Here is a 25,722-nt window from a genome sequence, read left to right as displayed (position 1 = left end):
AAAAACAGAAAAAAGAATTAGTCAGAAAAACAGAAAAAATTGTCAGAAAAACTGAAAAAAATTACCATGAAAAACAGAAAAAAATCACCATGAAAAACAGAAAAAATTGTCTGAAAAACAGGAAACAATAATAAGAAAAACAATCATTAAGTTATATGTCCATGCAGCAAGATCGTTTCCCTCAGACTTACTGTCTTATCTGGTTTTGAGACACTCCTCTTTTACAGCGTACAGCTTCACCTCAGATCTCCTCTGAACCTGAAACAGGAGGTGGATAAACAAACAAACAATCATTTTATGTCAATAAAACCCAGAAGCTTGTAAGTGTATAAAGGCGGAGCGGCTCCCGGAGCTCAGTCATTATATCCTGAATCATCATGAACCTGCAGCTCGGCGGTCTTCTCCTGGTGGTGGCGCTGTTTACCAGCAGCTCGACTCTAACGCCTGGATGCAGATTCTTTCGTCCTTTTTCCCTGACCGACCCCTCCACGGTAAGTCTGACTCCTTCTGACTCCTTCTGACTCCTGGCCCGGTCGCTGGGTTCGTTTATGGGCGCTGAAGGGACAGTTTGGGGTTTTGGATGTGAAGTTGTATGAAATAAAGAACTTCTGTTTTCAAATTTAATTGATTTTTATTCGTTTTAAACCTCTGAAGTTCATCAGATTTTGGTTCAAATTAGTCAACTTCCTCTGCATTAATTTCTGTCTGTTCAGCATCTTTCAGTCTGTCCTTACATCACATCATGGCTCCTTTTTCTACACAGAAACTAGCTATCAGTCAGATTTTACATTTTATTTTAATTAACAAAGTATAAAGCTGCCAGGAACCCGAAATACAAACAAAAGACACAGGTTTCTATGGAAATGTACCTTTTTTTTGTTTTTTGTTTTTTTTGTTTTACCATTTATACATACAGAAACAGCAGTCATTTTGTTTCTTTGTAAGACATTTTGTGTCTTTTTGTGTCTTTTTTGTATCTTTTTTTAGTCATTTTATGTCTTTTTTGGTCTTTTTGTGTCTTTTTTGATCATTTTGTGTCTTCTGTGTGTTTTTTTGGTCATTTTGTGTTTTTTTGTGATCATTTGTGTCTTTTTATAGTCATTTTGTGTCTTTTTTGGTCATTTTGTGCCTGTTTTTAGTCATTTTGTGTCTTTTTTTGGTCATTTTGTGCCTTTTTGTAGTCATTTTGTGTCTTTTTTTGGTTATTTTGTGTCTTTTTGTGGTCATAGTCTGTCTGGATGTGATGAAGAAGTCATGATTTGGAGCTTTTGGAGACTCCAGAGTTACAGGAACCTCTGAAGTCAGGAGATTTTGGTTCAAATTAGTCAACTTCCTCTGCATTAATTTCTGTCTGTTCAGCATCTTTCAGTCTGTCCTTACATCACATGCATGGCTCCTTTTTCTCCACAAAACTAGCTATCAGTCAGATTTTACATTTTATTTTAATTAACAAAGTATAAAGCTGCCAGGAACCCAAAATACAAACAAAAGACACAGGTTTCTATGGAAATGTACCTTTTTTAAAACCATTTATACACACAAAAACAGCAGAAAAAACAATAAAAATTAACACTACAAAACAGTCTATTTGCATGTAAATTAAAAATAGTAATAGTTTTCATTGTAGAAAGAAAATTCACATTTTTAAAAATGGTCTAGAAACATAAATGTCACACTCTGATTGACCTTACCTGTAAATGTTTGATATATATGAGAATATGTTTTTCTGTATATTCTGTGTTGTTCCTGTGGACCCCAGGAAGACTAGCTGGTTACTAAGGTACCAGCTAATGGGGATCCTTAATAAATAAACAAATAAATAAACAAACTGTGAAAGCTCCTATGATTGAACTTTAACTGCTTTCTCAGCTTGTCTACATATCAGATATAAATAAAGTTATTACTGTAAATAAAACGTGTATTTTCAATAAATCGATGGACTCCAGAGGGTTATGGGTGAGTTTGCTGGTTTTTAATTTTTTTGTTTTAGTTTTTTTATAATCTGCCACTTTCTTTTGTAGATTTGTCACTTTAAATCTCATCAATCTGCCACTTTTTTCTCCTAGATTTGCCACTTTTAATCTCATAAATTTGCCATTTTTTTCTCATGAATTTCCCACTTTTAATCTCATAAATCTGTGATTTTTCAAAAGGATTTTGTATTAAAAAAAGTTGACAATTTTACTCAGTTTTTGTTTAGTTTTGTAACCACATAATACAGTTTCACTTAGTTATCGTTTTTTTAATTCTTATTTCAGTTAACAAAAAATGTTTTTTCAATTCTAGATTTCGTTATTTTGTTATTTTCCCTTAACTACAATAACCTTGGTGTGTGTGTGTGTTTGTGTGTGTGTGTGTGTGTGTGTGTGTGCAGATGTACGGCAGGTGGAACTTACTCGCCGGTTTCAGCGATTGTGAAATATTGAACGCCATGTCGAGTAAAAACCGGAGCTCGTGGCTGAACATCGCGCAGTCACCCAACCCCAACGAGTTTGTGCTGACTCAGCATGACCGGATGTGAGTCCAGAACTGATGACTCATCACTTCTGTCAATTACATTTTTGAAATATTTTCCTGCTGTTTTGCTGGAAGACAGAATCCTTCTGTCGATGCAGAGGAACGGTTGTTTTCAGATTGTTTTCCACTCGCGAGACCTTTTCCAGGATTTCAAATATGTTCTTGAATCATCAGAAGAGGCTCCGCTAGATTTGCCACTTTAAATTTCATGAATTTGCCACTTTTTTTCTCTTAGATTGCCACTTTAATCTCATAAATTTGCCACTTTTTTATTCTAGGTTTGCCACTTTATTCTCATAAATCTGCTACTTTTTTCCAAGATTTGCCACTTTAATCTCATAAATCTGTGACTTTTTTCTCCTATATTTTCCACTTTAATCTCATAAATTTGACACTTTTCTTCTCCTAGATTTGACACTTAATCTCATGAATTTGCCACTTTTTTCTTCTAGATTTGACACTTTAAATCTCATGAATTTGCCACTTTTTTCTTCTAGATTTGACACTTTAAATCTCATGAATTTGCCACTTTTTTATTCTAGGTTTGCCACTTTAAATCTCATAAACTTGCCACTTTTTTATTCTAGGTTTGCCACTTCATTCTCATAAATCTGCTACTTTTTTTCCTAGATTTGCCACTATTAATCTCATAAATCTGTGACTTTTTTCCTCCTAGATTTACCACTTTAAATCTCATGAATTTGCCACTTTTTTCTCTTAGATTGCCACTTGAATCTCATAAATTTGCCACTATTTTATCCTAGATTTGCCACTTTTAATCTCATAAATTTGACACTTTTCTTCTCCTAGATTTGACACTTAATCTCATGAATTTGCCACTTTTTTCTTCTAGATTTGACACTTTAAATCTCATGAATTTGCCACTTTTTTATTCTAGGTTTGCCACTTTAAATCTCATAAACTTGCCACTTTTTTATTCTAGGTTTGCCACTTCATTCTCATAAATCTGCTACTTTTTTTCCTAGATTTGCCACTATTAATCTCATAAATCTGTGACTTTTTTCCTCCTAGATTTACCACTTTAAATCTCATGAATTTGCCACTTTTTTCTCTTAGATTGCCACTTGAATCTCATAAATTTGCCACTATTTTATCCTAGATTTGCCACTTTTAATCTCATAAATTTGCCACTTTTTTCTTCTAGATTTGCCACTTTTAATCTCATGAATTTGCCACTTTTTTCTTCTAGATTTGCCACTTTATTCTCATAAATCTGCTACTTTTTTTTTCTAGATTTGCCACTTTAATCTCATAAATCTGTGACTTTTTTTCTCCAAGATTTGCCACTTTAATCTCATAAATTTGCCGGTTTATCTTCTAGATTTGCCACTGTTAATCTCATAAAGTTTCCACTTTTTCTTCTAGGTTTGCCACTTTATTCTCATAGATCTACTACTTTTTTTCTCCAATATTTGCCACTTTTAATCTCATAAATTTGCCACTTTTTTCTTCTAGATTTGCCACTTTAAATCTCATGAATTTGCCACTTTTTCCTCCTAGATTTGCCACTATTAATCTCATAAATCTGTGACTTTTTCCTCCTAGATTTACCACTTTAATCTCATAAATTTTCCACTTTTTTATCCTAGATTTGCCACTTTTAATCTCATAAATTTGCCACTTTTTTCTTCTAGATTTGCCACTTTATTCTCATAAATCTACTACTTTTTTCTCCTATATTTGACACTTTATTCTCATTAATCTGTGACTTTTTTCTCCTATATTTGCCACTTTAATCTCATAAATTTGCCACTTTTTTCTTTGTCACAACTCTGTGTTTTCTTCCAGAAATGGAACCTGCGTGGTTACATCTATGACTGTTGCCGTCGACGGCGACACGGCCACGATGTCATGTGAGTTACTGGAGTTGCCATGTGTTTGTTCTGTTGCCGGGCAGATTACGTTTCTGACCTTTTACTGTTATTCTCCTAGATTTGCCACTTTTAATCTCATAAACCTGCAACTTTTTTCTAGTAGATTTGCCACTTTAGTCCCATAAATTTGCATTTTTTTCTCCTAGATTTGCCACTTTTAATCTCATAAATCTGCTACTTTTTGCTTGTGGACTTGTCACGTTAATCTCATGAATTTGCAACATTTTTCTCGCAGATTTGTCACTTTTTTTTCTCATAGAACTGCAACGTTTTTCTTATAGATTTGCCACTTCAATCTCCTGAATTTGCTATTTTTTCTTGCAGATTTGTCACTTTTTTTCTTAGAAAATTTGCAACTTTTTACTTGTAGATTTGCCACTTTTAATTATCATAAATTTGAAACTTTTTCTTGTAGATCTTCCAATAAATCTGCTACATTTTGCTCATGGATTTGCCACTTTAATCTTATGAATTTGCAATTTTTTACTTGTATATTTGCCACTTTTGAATGAACTGAATGAATGAACTCTTTATTGTCATTGCACAGAGTAACAAGTACAAGTACAACGAAATTGAGCCATCAACCCGTCCAGAATGCATAAAACACCCACAAACAATATCACAAGGTAGACAGGACAGGAAGACAGGGTATGAAGAGAGAGAAATACAGCACACATGAGGAGAGGAAAGGAGGAAAAAAGCATGAAAAAAAACCTCAGCAACATGGCATGGTACACTTTCACAACATGAATAGACTCATGACGTGCGGGCGGGGGGGGGGCAGCATAGCCAGGCGGCCATCTGGATCCGCAGCCACCCGGCGCAGCTCTCAGACCCGCCTGTCTCGCTGGGGGTATGAAGCGTCGAAGGCGTGGGTTGGGGGGTGGTTGGGGTAGGGATGTATGCATGTCAGTATATGTGGAAGTTCGTGTGTGTAGGCCTGAGACACGCCTATTGTCAAGCACCAAACAGTTTGTCTCAGTTCGCTGGAATTACAAAAGTGATAAGCCTGGACGTTGCTAAGGAGATGACCTTCCTTCCTGGGCTCCAGGGCAAAGGCAGACAGTTCAACAGGTGGTTGTGGGAGTCGAGAGGGGGGGAGGATGGGATGGTAGTGTCCCACTACATATCTCAGCAGGGAAGATTAGCAACGGCCTTCGAGCCAAGGCTGTTGTTTTGGGGAAGCCAGATAAGATTGGAATTTGAGCTGTGGGTGGAAGTGGTTTCGATTTCTGCTACTAATCCTGTCGATGGTAAAAATGTCCCTCCCGGTCTCCGGATCGTTCCCTCTCCAGGGCTGCCACCCTTTCCTGAATGGTATCCACGGTGCGGTTTGTGACCACAGTCTGAGCTCCGACAGCCCTGGCCATACATTCAATCATCACGGGCAGCTTAATGGGGCCTTTGACAGCTGACACCTTTTCCTTTGTGTTGTGTGATAAACCAGAGCAAAGCCCAATCCAAACAGCAAAAACCCTGTTATCATGGTTCCGAATAGGTAAAGATCTTCAATGTCCTCCAGAGACAGAGGTGCCAGGCACACGACACGCCACCTGCTCCAGGCGTCCATCGTGTACCCAGCCACAAAAGTCCCCTCGGGACAGGCGGGCTCCCCAGAACTGCGACTTCTCGTCGAGAAGATGGTGTCAATTGCGTTAAGAGACCAGTTGATCAAATCCATGGTTTTGGTTTTTTTGAGAGCAGTGTAGAGAGAGTCTTCCAAAAGTTAGACAGTAGACGAGACGAGACGAGAGGAGCGAAGCAGGGAAAAACACAATGGGAGGGAGAGAGAAAAAAGATGCGACCGCCTCCGTTGAGAGCCAAACAAGCTTTTTTTAATTAAAATTTAATTTAAAGCACTTTTAATTCTTATGAAGATTCTAGCAAACACAAAATCAGTTTCCAGAAATGTTACAATGCACACGTTCTTAGGACTTCAGTCTAAATATCCATTTTCTCTTTCCAAAGTCGGCAACGTCTCCTCACAGTTCCAGCTGCGTCCGGCCTGTGATGACTGCCTGTTCATGAAAATGAACAGCACGGTCAGGAACCTCAACAAGATGCTTCAAGGGACCAACTCCGACGGCAAGATAACAGCGGACGAGACTTCTTTTCGTCATTTTTATCTGATTGGTAGGAATGAACGGGACTGAGAGCTAAATCACACATTTTATATGTGAAACATTCATTAATTGTTGTTGTTTTGTTTGCAGCCAGAGAGTCGAGGATGCAGGACTGGGAGCTGGGGCGCTTCAAGCTGCCGAACTCGGAACTGGAGGGATCCGAGTACTCAGAACTGGAGATCTTCAAGCAGCAGGCGAGCTGCTTCGGGTTCTCCAGAGAACCAGCATTTCAGCACGACCCCAAGAACGGTGCTCCACCTGTTACACCTGGCTGACTAAACCATGACGTCTATATTGTGTGACGTCAGGCAGAAAGAACTGATTTCTCTCTCTCTTTCTGTCTGCAGAGTTCTGTGCTGAAGGCGAGGGCGTCAAGATAACAATCTGAAGTTAACAATAACAACTTTCCTGAATCTTTCAAACAGAAACTGAGAAAGTAAAGAGACAAAAAGTGACATCCATAGTGTGATTTATTCCTCTGGATTTATTTAGTCAATGTTGTAATACAAAGGCTTTAAAACTGCCACCATCTCACCATTCCTGCAGCCTTAAACCCTTAATAGGACACTCATTGAAATACATGCAAATTCCAAATTTCAACACTAGAGAATATTGGAGGATATTATATACAGCCAGAATGTGTAAAAAAAAAGAAAAAAACATACAGACCCGGGGGAGTGGAGTAATATTTAGAAAAAATAGTTTATGAGATTAAAGTGGTGAATCTGTGAGAAAAAAGTTGCTTTTTCCCCACTTTTTTTCTCGTAAATCTTGTAGATTTGCCACTTTAACCTAGTAAATTTGCAATTTTTTATCTTAGATTTGCCACTTTTAATCTCATAAATTAACCACTTTTTTGTTCTAGATTTGCCACTTTAATATCATAAATCTGTGACTTTTTTCTCCTAGATTTGCCACTTTAAATCTCATGAATTTGCCACTTTTTTCTCCTAGATTTGCCAATTTAATCATATAAATTACCAACTTTTTTTTCTCCTAGGTATGCCACTTTTAATCTCATGAATCTGCAACGTTTTTCTCCAAGATTTGCCACTGTAATCTCATAAATCTGTGACTTTTCTTCTCTTAAATTTGCCACTTTAATCCCATAAATTTACATTTTTTTCTCCCATATTTGCCACTTTTTATCTCATAAATTTGCAACTTTTTTCTTGTAGATTTGTCACTTTTTTTCTCGTAGACCTGCAACATTTTTCTTGTAGATTTGCCACAAAATAATCCCATAAATTTGCAACTTTTTCTTCTAGATTTGCCACTTTTAATCTCTTAAATCTGCAACTTTTTTCTCCTAAATTTGGTACTTTTTATCTCCTAAATTTGCAACTTTTTTCTTGTAGATTTGTCCCTTTTTTCTCATAGACCTGCAATGTTTTTCTTGTAGATTTGCCACATTAATCCCATAAATTTGCAACTTTTTCTCCTAGATTTGCCACTTTTTATCTCATGAATTTGCTACTGTTTCTCATAGATTTGCCACTTTTAATTCTCAGAAATGTGCAACTTCTTTAGCCTAGATTTGCCGCCCCCTTTTTTTTTTTAATGAATATGCTACTTTTTTTCAGAGTTTAAAGCACAAAGTGTCAGTTAGGCAGCGAAGGGAGGTGGACGGGTCAGAAAAACAGGAATTTCACCAGGAGACATGAAAAAAAAGAATCAAATAATACATAAAAATACCCCAAAAAATGTTTAAAATGGCCAAATTACATGTAAAAAAAAACGGCTAAAATGTCTCTTTCGTTTTTGTCACAGTTTCCTGGACGATAAACTGAACTACTGTTTGCTCTCTGTGCTGTCCTGCACCGTAGACAGACGGATGACAATAAAGTTTCTCTTATCTTATAGTTTTGCCTTGATTTAGCTGTAGCTTTTCACACCAGAGCCTTAAATCCTCGTCAAGTGCACCACTGGGGCACAAGATTGCAAAGAGGCTCTTGTTTGCTGTTAAAGAATTGGAAAAATGTCGATGCAAAGAACATAGAGACATTCTCATATGCTGTAACAGCATCTTAGAAATCTGCAACTTTTTTTCTTTTAGATTTGACACTTAATCTCATAGATCTGCTACTTTTTCTCCTAGATTCGCCACTTTAACAACAATATGTTTGCCAGTATGTGTTTTTCTCCTTTCAGAGGCTGTAGCTGGCTCAGTTTAGAGGCTGTAGAAATTATATTATATGAACAGAGAAGATCCATGATGGAATAAAATAATAATACAATAATGCGCCAATATTCTGCTATTTTTAGTGAGAACTTGGTGATTTTTCTCTGACCTCAAGATATCTGATATAAAAATGGCCCGATATGTCTCCACAATGACAGACTGTTTCATGATGATAACATGCAGATTAGATTATTATTAAAAAGTTATGAGCGAATGTTTGCCTAAACATTTCTGCCTGCCTCACCAGCTTTAATCGTAATGTAACACAACTAAGTGATGGAAGAGTTTGATACGTCCAGGCTGTCTCCGTCCTGACCTCTTGTACTTTATTCTCTGTGTTTGTACAAGCAGGACGCCGAGTAAATCAGTAACTTAATAATACACAAAAACAACAGTGTTGTTATGAAACCCGCCTCTGCAGCTTCCCGTCAGATCTCCTCTGAACCTGAAACAGGAGGTGAATAAACAAACAAACAATCCTTTTATGTCAATAAAACCCAGAAGCTTGTAACTGTATAAAGGCGGAGCGGCTCCCGGAGCTCAGTCGTTATATCCTGAATCATCATGAACCTGCAGCTCGGCGGTCTTCTCCTGGTGGCGGCGCTGTTTACCAGCAGCTCGACTCTGACGCCTGGATGCAGATTCTTGCTTCCTCCTTTTTCCCTGACCGACCCCTCCACGGTAAGTCTGACTCCTTCTGACTCCTTCTGACTCCTGGCCCGGTCGCTGGGTTCGTTTATGGGCGCTGAAGGGACAGTTTGGGGTTTTGGATGTGAAGTTGTATGAAATGAAAAACTTCTGTTTTCAAATTTAGTTGATTTTTATTCGTTTTAAACCTCTGAAGTTCATCAGATTTTGGTTCAAATTAGTCAACTTCCTCTGCATTAATTTCTGTCTGTTCAGCATCTTTCAGTCTGTCCTTACATCACATCATGGCTCCTTTTTCTACACACAAACTAGCTATCAGTCAGATTTTACATTTTATTTTAATTAACAAAGTATAAAGCTGCCAGGAACCCAAAATACAAACAAAAGACACAGGTTTCTATGGAAATGTACCTTTTTTTTGTTTTTTGTTTTTTTTGTTTTACCATTTATACATACAGAAACAGCAGTCATTTTGTTTCTTTGTAAGACATTTTGTGTCTTTTTGTGTCTTTTTTGTATCTTTTTTTAGTCATTTTATGTCTTTTTTGGTCTTTTTGTCTTTTTTGATCATTTTGTGTCTTCTGTGTGTTTTTTTGGTCATTTTGTGTTTTTTTGTGATCATTTGTGTCTTTTTATAGTCATTTTGTGTCTTTTTTGGTCATTTTGTGCCTGTTTTTAGTCATTTTGTGTCTTTTTTTGGTCATTTTGTGCCTTTTTGTAGTCATTTTGTGTCTTTTTTTGGTTATTTTGTGTCTTTTTGTGGTCATAGTCTGTCTGGATGTGATGAAGAAGTCATGATTTGGAGCTTTTGGAGACTCCAGAGTTACAGGAACCTCTGAAGTCAGGAGATTTTGGTTCAAATTAGTCAACTTCCTCTGCATTAATTTCTGTCTGTTCAGCATCTTTCAGTCTGTCCTTACATCACATGCATGGCTCCTTTTTCTCCACACAAACTAGCTATCAGTCAGATTTTACATTTTATTTTAATTAACAAAGTATAAAGCTGCCAGGAACCCAAAATACAAACAAAAGACACAGGTTTCTATGGAAATGTACCTTTTTTAAAACCATTTATACACACAAAAACAGCAGAAAAAACAATAAAAATTAACACTACAAAACAGTCTATTTGCATGTAAATTAAAAATAGTAATAGTTTTCATTGTAGAAAGAAAATTCACATTTTTAAAAATGGTCTAGAAACATAAATGTCACACTCTGATTGACCTTACCTGTAAATGTTTGATATATATGAGAATATGTTTTTCTGTATATTCTGTGTTGTTCCTGTGGACCCCAGGAAGACTAGCTGGTTACTAAGGTACCAGCTAATGGGGATCCTTAATAAATAAACAAATAAATAAACAAACTGTGAAAGCTCCTATGATTGAACTTTAACTGCTTTCTCAGCTTGTCTACATATCAGATATAAATAAAGTTATTACTGTAAATAAAACGTGTATTTTCAATAAATCGATGGACTCCAGAGGGTTATGGGTGAGTTTGCTGGTTTTTAATTTTTTTGTTTTAGTTTTTTTATAATCTGCCACTTTCTTTTGTAGATTTGTCACTTTAAATCTCATCAATCTGCCACTTTTTTCTCCTAGATTTGCCACTTTTAATCTCATAAATTTGCCATTTTTTTCTCATGAATTTCCCACTTTTAATCTCATAAATCTGTGATTTTTCAAAAGGATTTTGTATTAAAAAAAGTTGACAATTTTACTCAGTTTTTGTTTAGTTTTGTAACCACATAATACAGTTTCACTTAGTTATCGTTTTTTTAATTCTTATTTCAGTTAACAAAAAATGTTTTTTCAATTCTAGATTTCGTTATTTTGTTATTTTCCCTTAACTACAATAACCTTGGTGTGTGTGTGTGTTTGTGTGTGTGTGTGTGTGTGTGTGTGTGCAGATGTACGGCAGGTGGAACTTACTCGCCGGTTTCAGCGATTGTGAAATATTGAACGCCACGTCGAGTAAAAACCTGAGCTCGTGGCTGAACATCGCGCAGTCACCCAACCCCAACGAGTTTGTGCTGACTCAGCATGACCGGATGTGAGTCCAGAACTGATGACTCATCACTTCTGTCAATTACATTTTTGAAATATTTTCCTGCTGTTTTGCTGGAAGACAGAATCCTTCTGTCGATGCAGAGGAACGGTTGTTTTCAGATTGTTTTCCACTCGCGAGACCTTTTCCAGGATTTCAAATATGTTCTTGAATCATCAGAAGAGGCTCCGCTAGATTTGCCACTTTAAATTTCATGAATTTGCCACTTTTTTCTCTTAGATTGCCACTTTAATCTCATAAATTTGCCACTTTTTTATTCTAGGTTTGCCACTTTATTCTCATAAATCTGCTACTTTTTTCCAAGATTTGCCACTTTAATCTCATAAATCTGTGACTTTTTTCTCCTATATTTTCCACTTTAATCTCATAAATTTGACACTTTTCTTCTCCTAGATTTGACACTTAATCTCATAGATCTGCTACTTTTTTCTTCTAGATTTGCCACTTTAAATCTCATGAATTTGCCACTTTTTTATTCTAGGTTTGCCACTTTAAATCTCATAAACTTGCCACTTTTTTATTCTAGGTTTGCCACTTCATTCTCATAAATCTGCTACTTTTTTTCCTAGATTTGCCACTATTAATCTCATAAATCTGTGACTTTTTTCCTCCTAGATTTACCACTTTAAATCTCATGAATTTGCCACTTTTTTCTCTTAGATTGCCACTTTAATCTCGTAAATTTGCCACTATTTTATCCTAGATTTGCCACTTTTAATCTCATAAATTTGCCACTTTTTTCTTCTAGATTTGCCACTTTTAATCTCATGAATTTGCCACTTTTTTCTTCTAGATTTGCCACTTTATTCTCATAAATCTGCTACTTTTTTTTTCTAGATTTGCCACTTTAATCTCATAAATCTGTGACTTTTTTTCTCCAAGATTTGCCACTTTAATCTCATAAATTTGCCGGTTTATCTTCTAGATTTGCCACTGTTAATCTCATAAAGTTTCCACTTTTTTCTTCTAGGTTTGCCACTTTATTCTCATAGATCCACTACTTTTTTTCTCCAATATTTGCCACTTTTAATCTCATAAATTTGCCACTTTTTTCTTCTAGATTTGCCACTTTAAATCTCATGAATTTGCCACTTTTTTCTCCTAGATTTGCCACTATTAATCTCATAAATCTGTGACTTTTTTCTCCTAGATTTACCACTTTAAATCTCATGAATTTGCCACTTTTTTCTCTTAGATTGCCACTTTAATCTCATAAATTTGCCACTTTTTTCTTCTAGATTTGCCACTTTTAATCTCATGAATTTGCCACTTTTTTCTTCTAGATTTGCCACTTTATTCTCATAAATCTGCTACTTTTTTCTTCTAGATTTTCCACTTTAATCTCATAAATCTGTGACTTTTTTTCTCCAAGATTTGCCACTTTAATCTCATAAATTTGCCGGTTTATCTTCTAGATTTGCCACTGTTAATCTCATAAAGTTTCCACTTTTTCTTCTAGGTTTGCCACTTTATTCTCATAGATCTGCTACTTTTTTTCTCCAATATTTGCCACTTTTAATCTCATAAATTTGCCACTTTTTTCTTCTAGATTTGCCACTTTAAATCTCATGAATTTGCCACTTTTTTCTCCTAGATTTGCCACTATTAATCTCATAAATCTGTGACTTTTTCCTCCTAGATTTACCACTTTAATCTCATAAATTTTCCACTTTTTTATCCTAGATTTGCCACTTTTAATCTCATACATTTGCCACTTTTTTCTTCTAGATTTGCCACTTTATTCTCATGAATTTGCCACTTTTTTCTTCTAGATTTGCCACTTTATTCTCATAAATCTGCTACTTTTTTCTTCTAGATTTTCCACTTTAATCTCATAAATCTGTGACTTTTTTTCTCCAAGATTTGCCACTTTAATCTCATAAATTTGCCGGTTTATCTTCTAGATTTGCCACTGTTAATCTCATAAAGTTTCCACTTTTTCTTCTAGGTTTGCCACTTTATTCTCATAGATCTGCTACTTTTTTTCTCCAATATTTGCCACTTTTAATCTCATAAATTTGCCACTTTTTTCTTCTAGATTTGCCACTTTAAATCTCATGAATTTGCCACTTTTTTCTCCTAGATTTGCCACTATTAATCTCATAAATCTGTGACTTTTTCCTCCTAGATTTACCACTTTAATCTCATAAATTTTCCACTTTTTTATCCTAGATTTGCCACTTTTAATCTCATAAATTTGCCACTTTTTTCTTCTAGATTTGCCACTTTATTCTCATAAATCTACTACTTTTTTCTCCTATATTTGACACTTTATTCTCATTAATCTGTGACTTTTTTCTCCTATATTTGCCACTTTAATCTCATAAATTTGCCACTTTTTTCTTTGTCACAACTCTGTGTTTTCTTCCAGAAATGGAACCTGCGTGGTTACATCTATGACTGTTACCGTCGACGGCGACACGGCCACGATGTCATGTGAGTTACTGGAGTTGCCATGTGTTTGTTCTGTTGCCGGGCAGATTACGTTTCTGACCTTTTACTATTATTCTCCTAGATTTGCCACTTTTAATCTCATAAACCTGCAACTTTTTTCTAGTAGATTTGCCACTTTAGTCCCATAAATTTGCATTTTTTTCTCCTAGATTTGCCACTTTTAATCTCATAAATCTGCTACTTTTTGCTTGTGGACTTGTCACGTTAATCTCATGAATTTGCAACATTTTTCTCGCAGATTTGTCACTTTTTTTTCTCATAGAACTGCAACGTTTTTCTTATAGATTTGCCACTTCAATCTCCTGAATTTGCTATTTTTTCTTGCAGATTTGTCACTTTTTTTCTTAGAAAATTTGCAACTTTTTACTTGTAGATTTGCCACTTTTAATTATCATAAATTTGAAACTTTTTCTTGTAGATCTTCCAATAAATCTGCTACATTTTGCTCATGGATTTGCCACTTTAATCTTATGAATTTGCAATTTTTTACTTGTATATTTGCCACTTTTGAATGAACTGAATGAATGAACTCTTTATTGTCATTGCACAGAGTAACAAGTACAAGTACAACGAAATTGAGCCATCAACCCGTCCAGAATGCATAAAACACCCACAAACAATATCACAAGGTAGACAGGACAGGAAGACAGGGTATGAAGAGAGAGAAATACAGCACACATGAGGAGAGGAAAGGAGGAAAAAAGCATGAAAAAAAACCTCAGCAACATGGCATGGTACACTTTCACAACATGAATAGACTCATGACGTGCGGGCGGGGGGGGCAGCATAGCCAGGCGGATCCGCAGCCACCCGGCGCAGCTCTCAGACCCGCCTGTCTCGCTGGGGGTATGAAGCGTCGAAGGCGTGGGTTGGGGGGTGGTTGGGGTAGGGATGTATGCATGTCAGTATATGTGGAAGTTCGTGTGTGTAGGCCTGAGACACGCCTATTGTCAAGCACCAAACAGTTTGTCTCAGTTCGCTGGAATTACAAAAGCGATAAGCCTGGACGTTGCTAAGGAGATGACCTTCCTTCCTGGGCTCCAGGGCAAAGGCAGACAGTTCAACAGGTGGTTGTGGGAGTCGAGAGGGGGGGAGGATGGGATGGTAGTGTCCCACTACATATCTCAGCAGGGAAGATTAGCAACGGCCTTCGAGCCAAGGCTGTTGTTTTGGGGAAGCCAGATAAGATTGGAATTTGAGCTGTGGGTGGAAGTGGTTTCGATTTCTGCTACTAATCCTGTCGATGGTAAAAATGTCCCTCCCGGTCTCCGGATCGTTCCCTCTCCAGGGCTGCCACCCTTTCCTGGATGGTATCCACGGTGCGGTTTGTGACCACAGTCTGAGCTCCGACAGCCCTGGCCATACATTCAATCATCACGGGCAGCTTAATGGGGCCTTTGACAGCTGACACCTTTTCCTTTGTGTTGTGTGATAAACCAGAGCAAAGCCCAATCCAAACAGCAAAAACCCTGTTATCATGGTTCCGAATAGGTAAAGATCTTCAATGTCCTCCAGAGACAGAGGTGCCAGGCACACGACACGCCACCTGCTCCAGGCGTCCATCGTGTACCGAGCCACAAAAGTCCCCTCGGGACAGGCGGGCTCCCCAGAACTGTGACTTCTCGTCGAGAAGATGGTGTCAATTGCGTTAAGAGACCAGTTGATCAAATCCATGGTTTTGGTTTTTTTGAGAGCAGTGTAGAGAGAGTCTTCCAAAAGTTAGACAGTAGACGAGACGAGACGAGAGGAGCGAAGCAGGGAAAAACACAATGGGAGGGAGAGAGAAAAAAGATGCGACCGCCTCCGTTGAGAGCCAAACAAGCTTTTTTTAATTAAAATTTAATTTAAAGCACTTTTAATTCTTATGAAGATTCTAGCAAACACGAAATCAGTTTCCAGAAATGTTACAATGCACACGTTCTTAGGACTTCAGTCTAAATATCCATTTTCTCTTTCCAAAGTCGGCAACGTCTCCTCACAGTTCCAGCTGCGTCCGGCCTGTGATGACTGCCTGTTCATGAAAATGAACAGCACGGTCAGGAACCTCAACAAGATGCTTCAAGGGACCAACTTCGACGGCAAGATAACAGGGGACGAGACTTCTTTTCGTCATTTTTATCTGATTGGTAGGAATGAACGGGACTGAGAGCTAAATCACACATTTTATATGTGAAACATTCATTAATTGTTGTTGTTTTGTTTGCAGCCAGAGAGTCGAGGATGCAGGACTGGGAGCTGGGGCGCTTCAAGCTGCCGAACTCGGAACTGGAGGGATCCGAGTACTCAGAACTGGAGATCTTCAAGCAGCAGGCGAGCTGCTTCGGGTTCTCCAGAGAACCAGCATTTCAGCACGACCCCAAGAACGGTGCTCCACCTGTTACACCTGGCTGACTAAACCATGACGTCTATATTGTGTGACGTCAGGCAGAAAGAACTGATTTCTCTCTCTCTTTCTGTCTGCAGAGTTCTGTGCTGAAGGCGAGGGCGTCAAGATAACAATCTGAAGTTAACAATAACAACTTTCCTGAATCTTTCAAACAGAAACTGAGAAAGTAAAGAGACAAAAAGTGACATAGTGTGATTTATTCCTCTGGATTTATTTAGTCAATGTTGTAATACAAAGGCTTTAAAACTGCCACCATCTCACCATTCCTTCAGCCTTAAACCCTTAATAGGACACTCATTGAAATACATGCAAATTCCAAATTTCAACACTAGAGAATATTGGAGGATATTATATACAGCCAGAATGTGTAAAAAAAAACAAAAAAACATACGGACCCGGGGGAGTGGAGTAATATTTAGAGAAAATAGTTTATGAGATTAAAGTGGTGAATCTGTGAGAAAAAAAGTTGCTTTTCCCCCACTTTTTTTCTCGTAAATCTTGTAGATTTGCCACTTTAACCTAGTAAATTTGCAATTTTTTATCTTAGATTTGCCACTTTTAATCTCATAAATTAACCACTTTTTTGTTCTAGATTTGCCACTTTAATATCATAAATCTGTGACTTTTTTCTCCTAGATTTGCCACTTTAAATCTCATGAATTTGCCACTTTTTTCTCCTAGATTTGCCAATTTAATCATATAAATTACCAACTTTTTTTTCTCCTAGGTATGCCACTTTTAATCTCATGAATCTGCAACGTTTTTCTCCAAGATTTGCCACTGTAATCTCATAAATCTGTGACTTTTCTTCTCTTAAATTTGCCACTTTAATCCCATAAATTTGCATTTTTTTCTCCCATATTTGCCACTTTTTATCTCATAAATTTGCAACTTTTTTCTTGTAGATTTGTCACTTTTTTTCTCGTAGACCTGCAACATTTTTCTTGTAGATTTGCCACAAAATAATCCCATAAATTTGCAACTTTTTCTTCTAGATTTGCCACTTTTAATCTCTTAAATCTGCAACTTTTTTCTCCTAAATTTGGTACTTTTTATCTCCTAAATTTGCAACTTTTTTCTTGTAGATTTGTCCCTTTTTTCTCATAGACCTTCAATGTTTTTCTTGTAGATTTGCCACACTAATCCCATAAATTTGCAACTTTTTCTCCTAGATTTGCCACTTTTTATCTCATGAATTTGCTACTTTTTCTCATAGATTTGCCACTTTTAATTCTCAGAAATGTGCAACTTCTTTAGCCTAGATTTGCCCCCTTTTTTTTTTTAATGAATATGCTACTTTTTTTCAGAGTTTAAAGCACAAAGTGTCAGTTAGGCAGCGAAGGGAGGTGGACGGGTCAGAAAAACAGGAATTTCACCAGGAGACATGAAAAAAAAGAATCAAATAATACGTAAAAATACCCCAAAAAATGTTTAAAATGGCCAAATTACACGTAAAAAAAACCAGCTAAAATGTCTCTTTCGTTTTTGTCACAGTTTCCTGGACGATAAACTGAACTACTGTTTCCTCTCTGTGCTGTCCTGCACCGTAGACAGACGGATGACAATAAAGTTTCTCTTATCTTATAGTTTTGCCTTGATTTAGCTGTAGCTTTTCACACCAGAGCCTTAAATCCTCGTCAAGTGCACCACTGGGGCACAAGATTGCAAAGAGGCTCTTGTTTGCTGTTAAAGAATTGGAAAAATGTCGATGCAAAGAACATAGAGACATTCTCATATGCTGTAACAGCATCTTAGAAATCTGCAACTTTTTTTCTTTTAGATTTGACACTTAATCTCATAGATCTGCTACTTTTTTCTCCTAGATTCGCCACTTTAACAACAATATGTTTGCCAGTATGTGTTTTTCTCAATATTCATCAATCTTCAATATTCTGCTATTTTTAGTGAGAACTTGGTGATTTTTCTCTGACCTCAAGATATCTGATATAAAAATGGCCCGATGTGTCTCCACAATGACAGACTGTTTCATGATGATAACATGCAGATTAGATTATTATTAAAAAGTTATGAGCGAATGTTTGCCTAAACATTTCTGCTTGCCTCACCAGCTTTAATCGTAATGTAACACAACTAAGTGATGGAAGAGTTTGATACGTCCAGGCTGTCTCCGTCCTGACCTCTTGTACTTTATTCTCTGTGTTTGTACAAGCAGGACGCCGAGTAAATCAGTAACTTAATAATACACAAAAACAACAGTGTTGTTATGAAACCCGTTCAGAGGAGATCTGACGGGAAGCTGCAGGCTTCCCGTCAGATCTCCTCTGAACCTGAAACAGGAGGTGGATAAACAAACAAACAATCCTTTTATGTCAATAAAACCCAGAACTTGTAACTGTATAAAGGCGGACCGGCTCCCGGAGCTCAGTCATTATATCCTGAATCATCATGAACCTGCAGCTCGGCGGTCTTCTCCTGGTGGCGGCGCTGTTTACCAGCAGCTCGACTCTGACGCCTGACGAATGCAAACCTTTGATCACGCCTTTGTCTCTGACCAACTTCTCCATGGTAAACCCTCGTCTGACTCATTTTTGTTGTATATTTGCCGCATTTAATCTCACAAACCCGCAATCTCATAAATCTGCTACTTTCTTCATAGATTTGCCAATTTTGATTTTCATAATGTGCAACTTTTTCTCCTAGATTTGCCACATTTATCATCTCATAAACCTGCAATTTTCTTCTTGTATATTTTCTTGAACACTGATTGATAATTAACTCCTATTTAGATTTAATAATGGTTGAAGGAATTTGGAAATCTTTTCATAGAAGAGGTTGACATGTCGTTTACAGTGTACAACATTAATTGGACAGCATGTTTATTCCAAAATTATATTTATAAATATTATAAATTATATATTATAAATAAACAAAGTAATGCAAAAAAAGAAGCACACAATCTATGGAGTATAGAGCTAAAATGTCTAATCTAAGCTAGGCTTACAAAAGAGGGACAAAGTGTGTGTTTAAAGTATATTGTACGTGTGTGAGCAAATCAAAGAAGTTAGTAGAGTTGGATTGCATGTACGTCTGTGTAAAGCAAGGTGAACATACAACTTTAAATGATTTACCTACACCAATATCACAACAATGAAAACACACAAAAACCAAATCATTGATTACAGGTCAAATCCTTTGTACTTAAAGTCATCTGCTACTTTCTTCGTAGATTTGCCACTTTTAATCTCATAAACCTGCAACTTTCTTCTTGTATATTTTCTTCTTTAATGCCATAAATTTGCAACTTTTTCTCATGAATATGCCACTTTTAATCTCATAAATCTGCTACTTTTTCTCCTAGATTTGCCAATTTTGATTCTCATGAATTTGCAACTTTTTCTCAGAGATTTGCCACTTTTAATCTCATAAACCTGCAACTTTCTTCTTGCATATTTTCTTCTTTAATCTCACAAATTTGCAACTTCTTTGTCCTATATTTGCCACTTTTTACATAAATCTGCTCCTTTTTTCCCCCTAGATTTGCCACTTTTAAATTTCATAAATCTGTGACTTTCTTCTTGTAGATTTGCCATTTTTAATCTCATAAATCTGCTACAGGAGTACTGTTCCATTTTTGGAAATTATTAATTACTTGCCAGTAGTGAAGTGGATGCAAAGTTATGAGCTTTCTTTCTGAGTTCTGGTGGTAGAACAGATGTCATGAAACTATGAGGTTTTACTCGCCAAAGACGGCTGGCTCCTATTTTCTGGCTTTTTCAAGAACCAAAACAGTGCCAAGTGAAGTTGCTTCTTCATAGTTTTGAAGTGAATGTTTGATGTTTAGTGAACTCGTAGTGTGTGACTCTGCCAGCTTTCTCTGAACTTTCTATTCTACGATCCGAACCAGTCATAAAAAAAAGCTGATAACTTTGCTTCCACTACTGGCAAGTATTCCATAGAACTTTATGTCCAAAATCCGGAACTGTCCCTTTAAGGCAGCTTTCCACAGATTTTGCCTCTCATGGTGATAAGCGGTAAATCAAGAGCTTTGCCTTCCGGCTCAGCTCCTTCTTTACCACGACGGTCCAGTACAACGCCCGCATCACTGCCAACGCCGCACCAAACCGCCTGTCCATCTCACGCTCCGTTCTACCCTCACTGCTGAACAAGACCCCCAGATACTTGAACTCCTTCTCTTGAGGCAGTACCTCTCTCCACCCAGAGGGGGCAGTACCTGTCTCCAACCAGAGGGGGCAGTACCTCTCTCCACCCAGAGGGGGCAGTACCTCTCCCCACCCAGAGGGGGCAGTCCACCGTTTTCACCCAGAGAACCATGGCCTCAGACTTGGAGGTGCTGACTCTCATCCCAACCGATTCGCACTCGGCTGCAAACCACTCCAACGAGTGCTGGAAGTCCCGGTCTGATGATGCCAAAAGAACCACATCATCTGCAAAAAGCAGAGATGCAATTCTAAGGTCACCAAACCGGATCCCTTTCTCCCCCCGGCTGCTCCTTGGCTGATGATGATGGCTGATCCTGTCCATGAAAACCACCAACAGAATCGGAGACAAGGGGCAACCCTGGAGGAGGCCAACACACACTGGGAACGTGTTTGACGTTGTGCCGAGTATGCGGACCCAGCTCTCACTTCGGTTATATAGGAACCGTATAGCTGGTAGCAACGAGCCCGGTACCTCATACTCCCGCAGTACCCCCCACAAGACTCCCCGAGAGATACATAAGCCTTCTCCAAGTCCACAAAACACATGTAGACTGCATGAGCAAACTCCCATGACCCCTCCAGAAGTCTCAGAGGGTAAAGAGCTGGTCCGTTGTTCCACGAACAGAACAGAAGCCGCATTGTTCCTCCTGAATCTGAGGTTCGACAATCGGCCGGAGCCTCCTTTCCAGCACCCTGGAGTAGACTTTCCTGGGGAGGCTGAGCAGTGTGATTCCACGGTAATTGGAACACCCTCCGGTCCCTTTTTAAAAATGGGAACCACCACCCAAGTCTGCCACTCCACTGACACTGTCCCAGACCTCCACGCGACACTGAAGAGGTGTGTCAACCATGACAGCCCAACAGTGTCCAGAGCCTTCAGCATCTCAGGGAGAATCTCATCCAACACTGGCGCCTTGCCACCGGGCAGCTTTTTAACTACCTCTGTGACTTCTGCCAGGGATACTGATGAGTCTTCCCCTGAGTCTTCAGACTCTGCCTCCTCTACAGAGGACGTGTTGGCTGCATTAAGAAGTTCCTTAGTTCCTTCTGACGACATCCACAGGTCGGGTCAGCAGGTCTCCTCCCCCGCTGAACACAGCTTGGGCCAAGCCGTGCTTTCCCTTCCTGAGTTGCCTGACGGTTTTCCAGAACCTCTTTGAGGCCGACCGAAAGTCCTCCTCCATGGCTTCCCCGAATTCCTCCCATACCCGAGTTTTTGCTTCAGCGACTGCTGCAGCTGCAGCCCTTCTGGCCGAACGGTACCTGTCTGCTGCTTCCAGAGACCCCTCAGCCAGCCAAGACCGAAAGGCCTCCTTCTTCAGCCTGACGGCCTCCCTCACCGCTGGTGTCCACCAGCAGGTTCTTGGGTTGCCGCCACGACAGACACTGACGACCTTCAGGCCACAGCTCCTACCAGCCGCATCAAGAATTGAGGCTCTGAACATGGCCCATTCGGACTCCATGTCCCCAGCCTCACCCGGGATGCTGGAGAAATTCTTCCGGAGGTGTGAGTTGAAGACCCTGCAGACAGGGGCCTCCGCTAGACATTCCCAGTTCACCCTCACTACACATTTGGGTTGCCAGGTCTGTCCAGCAGCCTCCCCCACCACCTGATCCACCTCACCACCAGGAGGTGATCAGTTGACAGCTCTGCTCCTCTCTTCACCCGAGTGTCCAGAACATGATCAGATCTGATGATACGATAAAGAAATCAATCATTGATCTTTGTCCTAGAGTGCTCTGGTACCAGGTACACTCATGAACAACTCTATGTTCTAACATGGTGTTTGTTATGGACAATCCGTGACTAGCACAGAAGTCCAATAACAGAACACCATTCGGGTTCAGATAGGGCCGTTCCTCCCAATCACCTCCTCCAGTTACCATCATCGTTACCCACGTGAGCGTTGAAGTCTCCCAGAAGAACTATAGAGTCCCCAGGTGGTTCCCCTTCCAGTTGGTGCATAAGCACAGACAACAGTCAGAGACCTTCTCCTTCTCTGGTTCCTCGTGGAGAACTCCAACACAGCGGCGCTCAGCCGGGGGCTTGTGAGTATCCCCACACCCACCCACAGCCTCTCTCCCTGGGCAACAACAGGAGAGCCCAGGCTATGTGTGGAGGTGACCAACTATTTCTAGCTGATAACGCTCCACCTCCCGCACAAGCTCGGGCTCCTTCCCCGCCAGCGTCTGTGTAAAGTAAGGTGAACATACAACTTTAAATAATTTAGCTACACCAATATCACAACAATGATACTTAAAACACACAAAAACCAAATAATTGATAACAGGTCAAATCCTTTGTATTTAAAGTCATTGCTGATTTTCTTATCTAGGCCCAGTTACATTACTTACAGTCCAGTTGGAAAAGGGGTTTAGGGTTAAGCTTTCCACAGATTTTGTCTCTCATGGTTTAGCATTAGCACTGGAGTCAGAGCTAACACATAACACACTTCCCAAGATGTGACTCTGTTTCCAACCCAGGAACCCTCTCTGTTTGTGCTGCTACTTGAAAAACTGGTTAAAATAACTTTTATAACTTGCATTGGTCTTTAATTTCTTTCATCCGGACGGTTGAAACGATTCTGAAAACACCGTCAGAACAACAGTCAGTCTGTTAAACCTGCTTCTGTCTACAGTAACTCACTCTGAAATCATACGTTAAAAGTAATAATTTTAGTTTCAATCGTGGTGAATTTGAGACTTTGCCTCATTTTGACAAATGTTATTTTTCAATTGAAAGACACATTATTTTCACACAGATTAACTATAATATTTGTACCATTTCAGTTGCCGTATTTGATCACAAAACAGTTCAAACATGTTTTGTTTCTGTTGTCTGTGCTGCTCAAAATATATCAAACCTGTATCCTGTTCCAACCCGACACACACCAGATTAAATACATCTTATTTTAAAACTTATTTCATTGTTTTCATAAACTATATTATTACAATACAGGACTTAACGTAATTGTGTTTTTCTGCAAACTCTTTTTGTTTTCAGTGCGTCCGCTGTCACTAAATGACTCCGTGTGTGTGTTCAGATGTATGGCAGGTGGAACTACCTCATCGGTTACATTGAAATGGAAGGATTTAACTACTTCGAGAGAACCCAAAGCGTGTGGCTGAACATCAACCAGTCACCCAACCCCAACGAACTCATCCTTACTCAGCGTGACCGGATGTGAGTCCAGGACTAATGACTCATCAGTTCTGTGAATTAAAGCTTTGAGACATTTTCCTGTTGGTTGCTAGGAGACAGAATCCTTCTGGTGATGCAGAGGAACAGTTGTGTTCAGATTGTATTCCACTCACAAGACTTTTTCAGTGATTTCAAATGTGTCCCTGAATCATCAGAAGTCCTAGCGGCTCATTCAGAACCTGAACAGAACTCTTCTTCTGTGTTTTTTTTCCAGAGGTGGAACCTGCGTGACTTCAATTTTGAATGCAACCTTCGATGGCGACACATTCTCGATATTATGTGAGTTACGTGATCTCACAGGATCCTGGAGCTTCCATGTGTTGGTCGATGGATGTATGGTTGGACTGACATATCTCAGAAACTGTTTGATGGATTAGAAATAAATTTGGTTCAGATATTCATTGATTCCAGAGGACGACTCCATTTGAATTTGGTAATGGTCTGACTTTTCCTTTAGTGCCTGCATGAGTTTCATATTTGTGAGTTTAAGTGGATTATCCCAACAGATATTGGTTGGATTTTGATGAAATTGTAATAACTTTGGTGATCGTCTGACGCCATCATCAGGTCACCATCAGAATGTGTCCAGTACTTTAGTTTATGACCAAAAACCTGCAGAACTAAAGACATTCCCATCAGCCTCAGACACCCACAGTTAGATTTAATAATCAGCAGACTGGAACCTGGAGACCGGGGTTCATATCCTGGAAGTTTTGTCCGGGAGCACTGTTCCATGTTTGGAAATTATGTTTGGAATGAGTGTTTTTTTAAGGTCTGAGCTTGTTTCGTGTTTTTACTCCTGACCTGAATGGAATGGTACTGGTGCAGAACCTGATCCCAAACGTTTGTGTTTTACAGCATGTTTCAAGCAGGTCCCACAGAAACCTTCATATCTAATATGTTTATGATACAATGAAGATTCTAGCAAACACAAAATCAGTTTCCAGAAATGTTACAATGCACACGTTCTTAGTACTTCAGTCTAAATATCCATTTTCTCTTTCCAAAGTCACCAACGCCTCCACACAGTTCCAGCTGCTGCCGGCCTGTGACGGCTGCATGGTCAAGATCTTCAACAGCACGTCCAGGAACGTCGAGTTTCTTCGACGGTTGAACATCATGAAGTTACTTAAAGGGATCGACTTCGACCCCAAAATAAAAGAGATTTCCTTCCGTCATCTTTACATGATGGGTAGGAATGAACGGAACTGAGAGCTAAATCACACATTTTATATGTGAAACATTCATTAATTGTTGTTGTTTTGTTTGCAGCCAGAGGGTCGAGCCTGCAAGACTCGGACCTGGAGCGATTCAAGCAGCAGGCGAGCTGCCTCGGCTTCTCTGGAAAACCAGGATACCACTACAACCCCAAGAACGGTGCTTCACCTGTTACACCTGCCTGACTAAACCATGACATCAAGATGTGTGACGTCAGGCAGAAAGAACTGATTTCTCTCTCTCTCTTTCTCTCTGCAGAGTTCTGTGCTGAAGGCGAGGGCATCAAGGTCGTCATTAGTTAACAACAACTTTCCTGAATTTTTCAAACAGAAACTGAAAAAGTAAAGAGACAAAACGTGACTCAAAAACATCCAAGTCTGATTTATTTCTCTGGAATTATTTATTGAATGTTGTAATACCAAGGCTTTAAAACTGCCACCATCTCACCATTCCTGCAGCTTTTAATCACGAGGCGTGGATAAGTCATGAGCAAAGAGTTATTCTTGATGTAGGCAATTTAGGATGTCTCTTTTATGAATACATTTTAAAAAAAAGAGCGTTATCATAAATACTATCCCTCCCATAAGGATATATAGCAAGCTCTTCACACAATGAGTTGTAAATACCATGCTATGAAGGGATGGCCTGGGCCATGCGTGGCTGTACAAGCTTCCACAGAACTGTGCATTTGTTAAAAGCCAATTTAAAGTATACTGTATGTGAATCAGTGTGTGAGCAAATCAAAGAAGTTAGTAGAGTTAGTTTGCATGCACGTCTGTGTAAAGCAAGGTTAACATACAACTTTAAAAGATGTAGATACACCAATATCACAACAATGAAAAT

At 38.8% G+C, this 25,722-nt stretch overlaps 3 protein-coding genes across 4 annotated transcripts; all 3 read left to right on the top strand.

Annotated features, from left to right (window-relative positions):
- Positions 1-330: 330 nt before the first annotated feature.
- LOC131984610 (uncharacterized) lies at positions 331-6,990 on the top strand. The gene is made up of 6 exons (XM_059349497.1): positions 331-491; positions 2,375-2,517; positions 4,327-4,391; positions 6,381-6,545; positions 6,626-6,784; positions 6,883-6,990. Exons 1-6 carry the CDS (start codon positions 378-380, stop codon positions 6,921-6,923), a joined length of 687 nt encoding a protein of 228 aa, XP_059205480.1. The 5' UTR covers positions 331-377; the 3' UTR covers positions 6,924-6,990.
- Positions 6,991-8,845: 1,855 nt separating this feature from the next.
- LOC131984609 (uncharacterized) lies at positions 8,846-16,463 on the top strand. Its single transcript, XM_059349496.1, has 6 exons — positions 8,846-9,398; positions 11,281-11,423; positions 13,810-13,874; positions 15,854-16,018; positions 16,099-16,257; positions 16,356-16,463. The coding sequence occupies exons 1-6, from the start codon at positions 9,282-9,284 to the stop codon at positions 16,394-16,396; spliced, it is 690 nt and encodes a 229-aa protein (XP_059205479.1). The 5' UTR covers positions 8,846-9,281; the 3' UTR covers positions 16,397-16,463.
- A 2,150-nt stretch (positions 16,464-18,613) lies between these two features.
- On the top strand, positions 18,614-25,239 carry LOC131984611 (uncharacterized). 2 transcript variants are annotated; one of them, XM_059349499.1, is made up of 6 exons: positions 18,614-18,804; positions 23,504-23,643; positions 23,876-23,940; positions 24,671-24,853; positions 24,934-25,038; positions 25,138-25,239. In XM_059349499.1, the coding sequence occupies exons 1-6, from the start codon at positions 18,685-18,687 to the stop codon at positions 25,179-25,181; spliced, it is 657 nt and encodes a 218-aa protein (XP_059205482.1). In that variant the 5' UTR covers positions 18,614-18,684; the 3' UTR covers positions 25,182-25,239. The 2 variants fall into 2 exon arrangements, with proteins under 2 accessions (XP_059205482.1, XP_059205483.1); XM_059349500.1 differs by having other exon boundaries at positions 18,672-18,804; positions 23,464-23,643.
- The last annotated feature ends 483 nt before the right edge of the window (positions 25,240-25,722 follow it).

This window comes from Centropristis striata, chromosome 14 (assembly GCF_030273125.1).
Source record: "Centropristis striata isolate RG_2023a ecotype Rhode Island chromosome 14, C.striata_1.0, whole genome shotgun sequence".
Lineage (NCBI taxonomy): Eukaryota > Metazoa > Chordata > Actinopteri > Perciformes > Serranidae > Centropristis > Centropristis striata.
The sequence above is the reverse complement of the archived record's forward strand: the minus strand, read 5'-3'. Positions and strand labels throughout refer to the sequence as shown.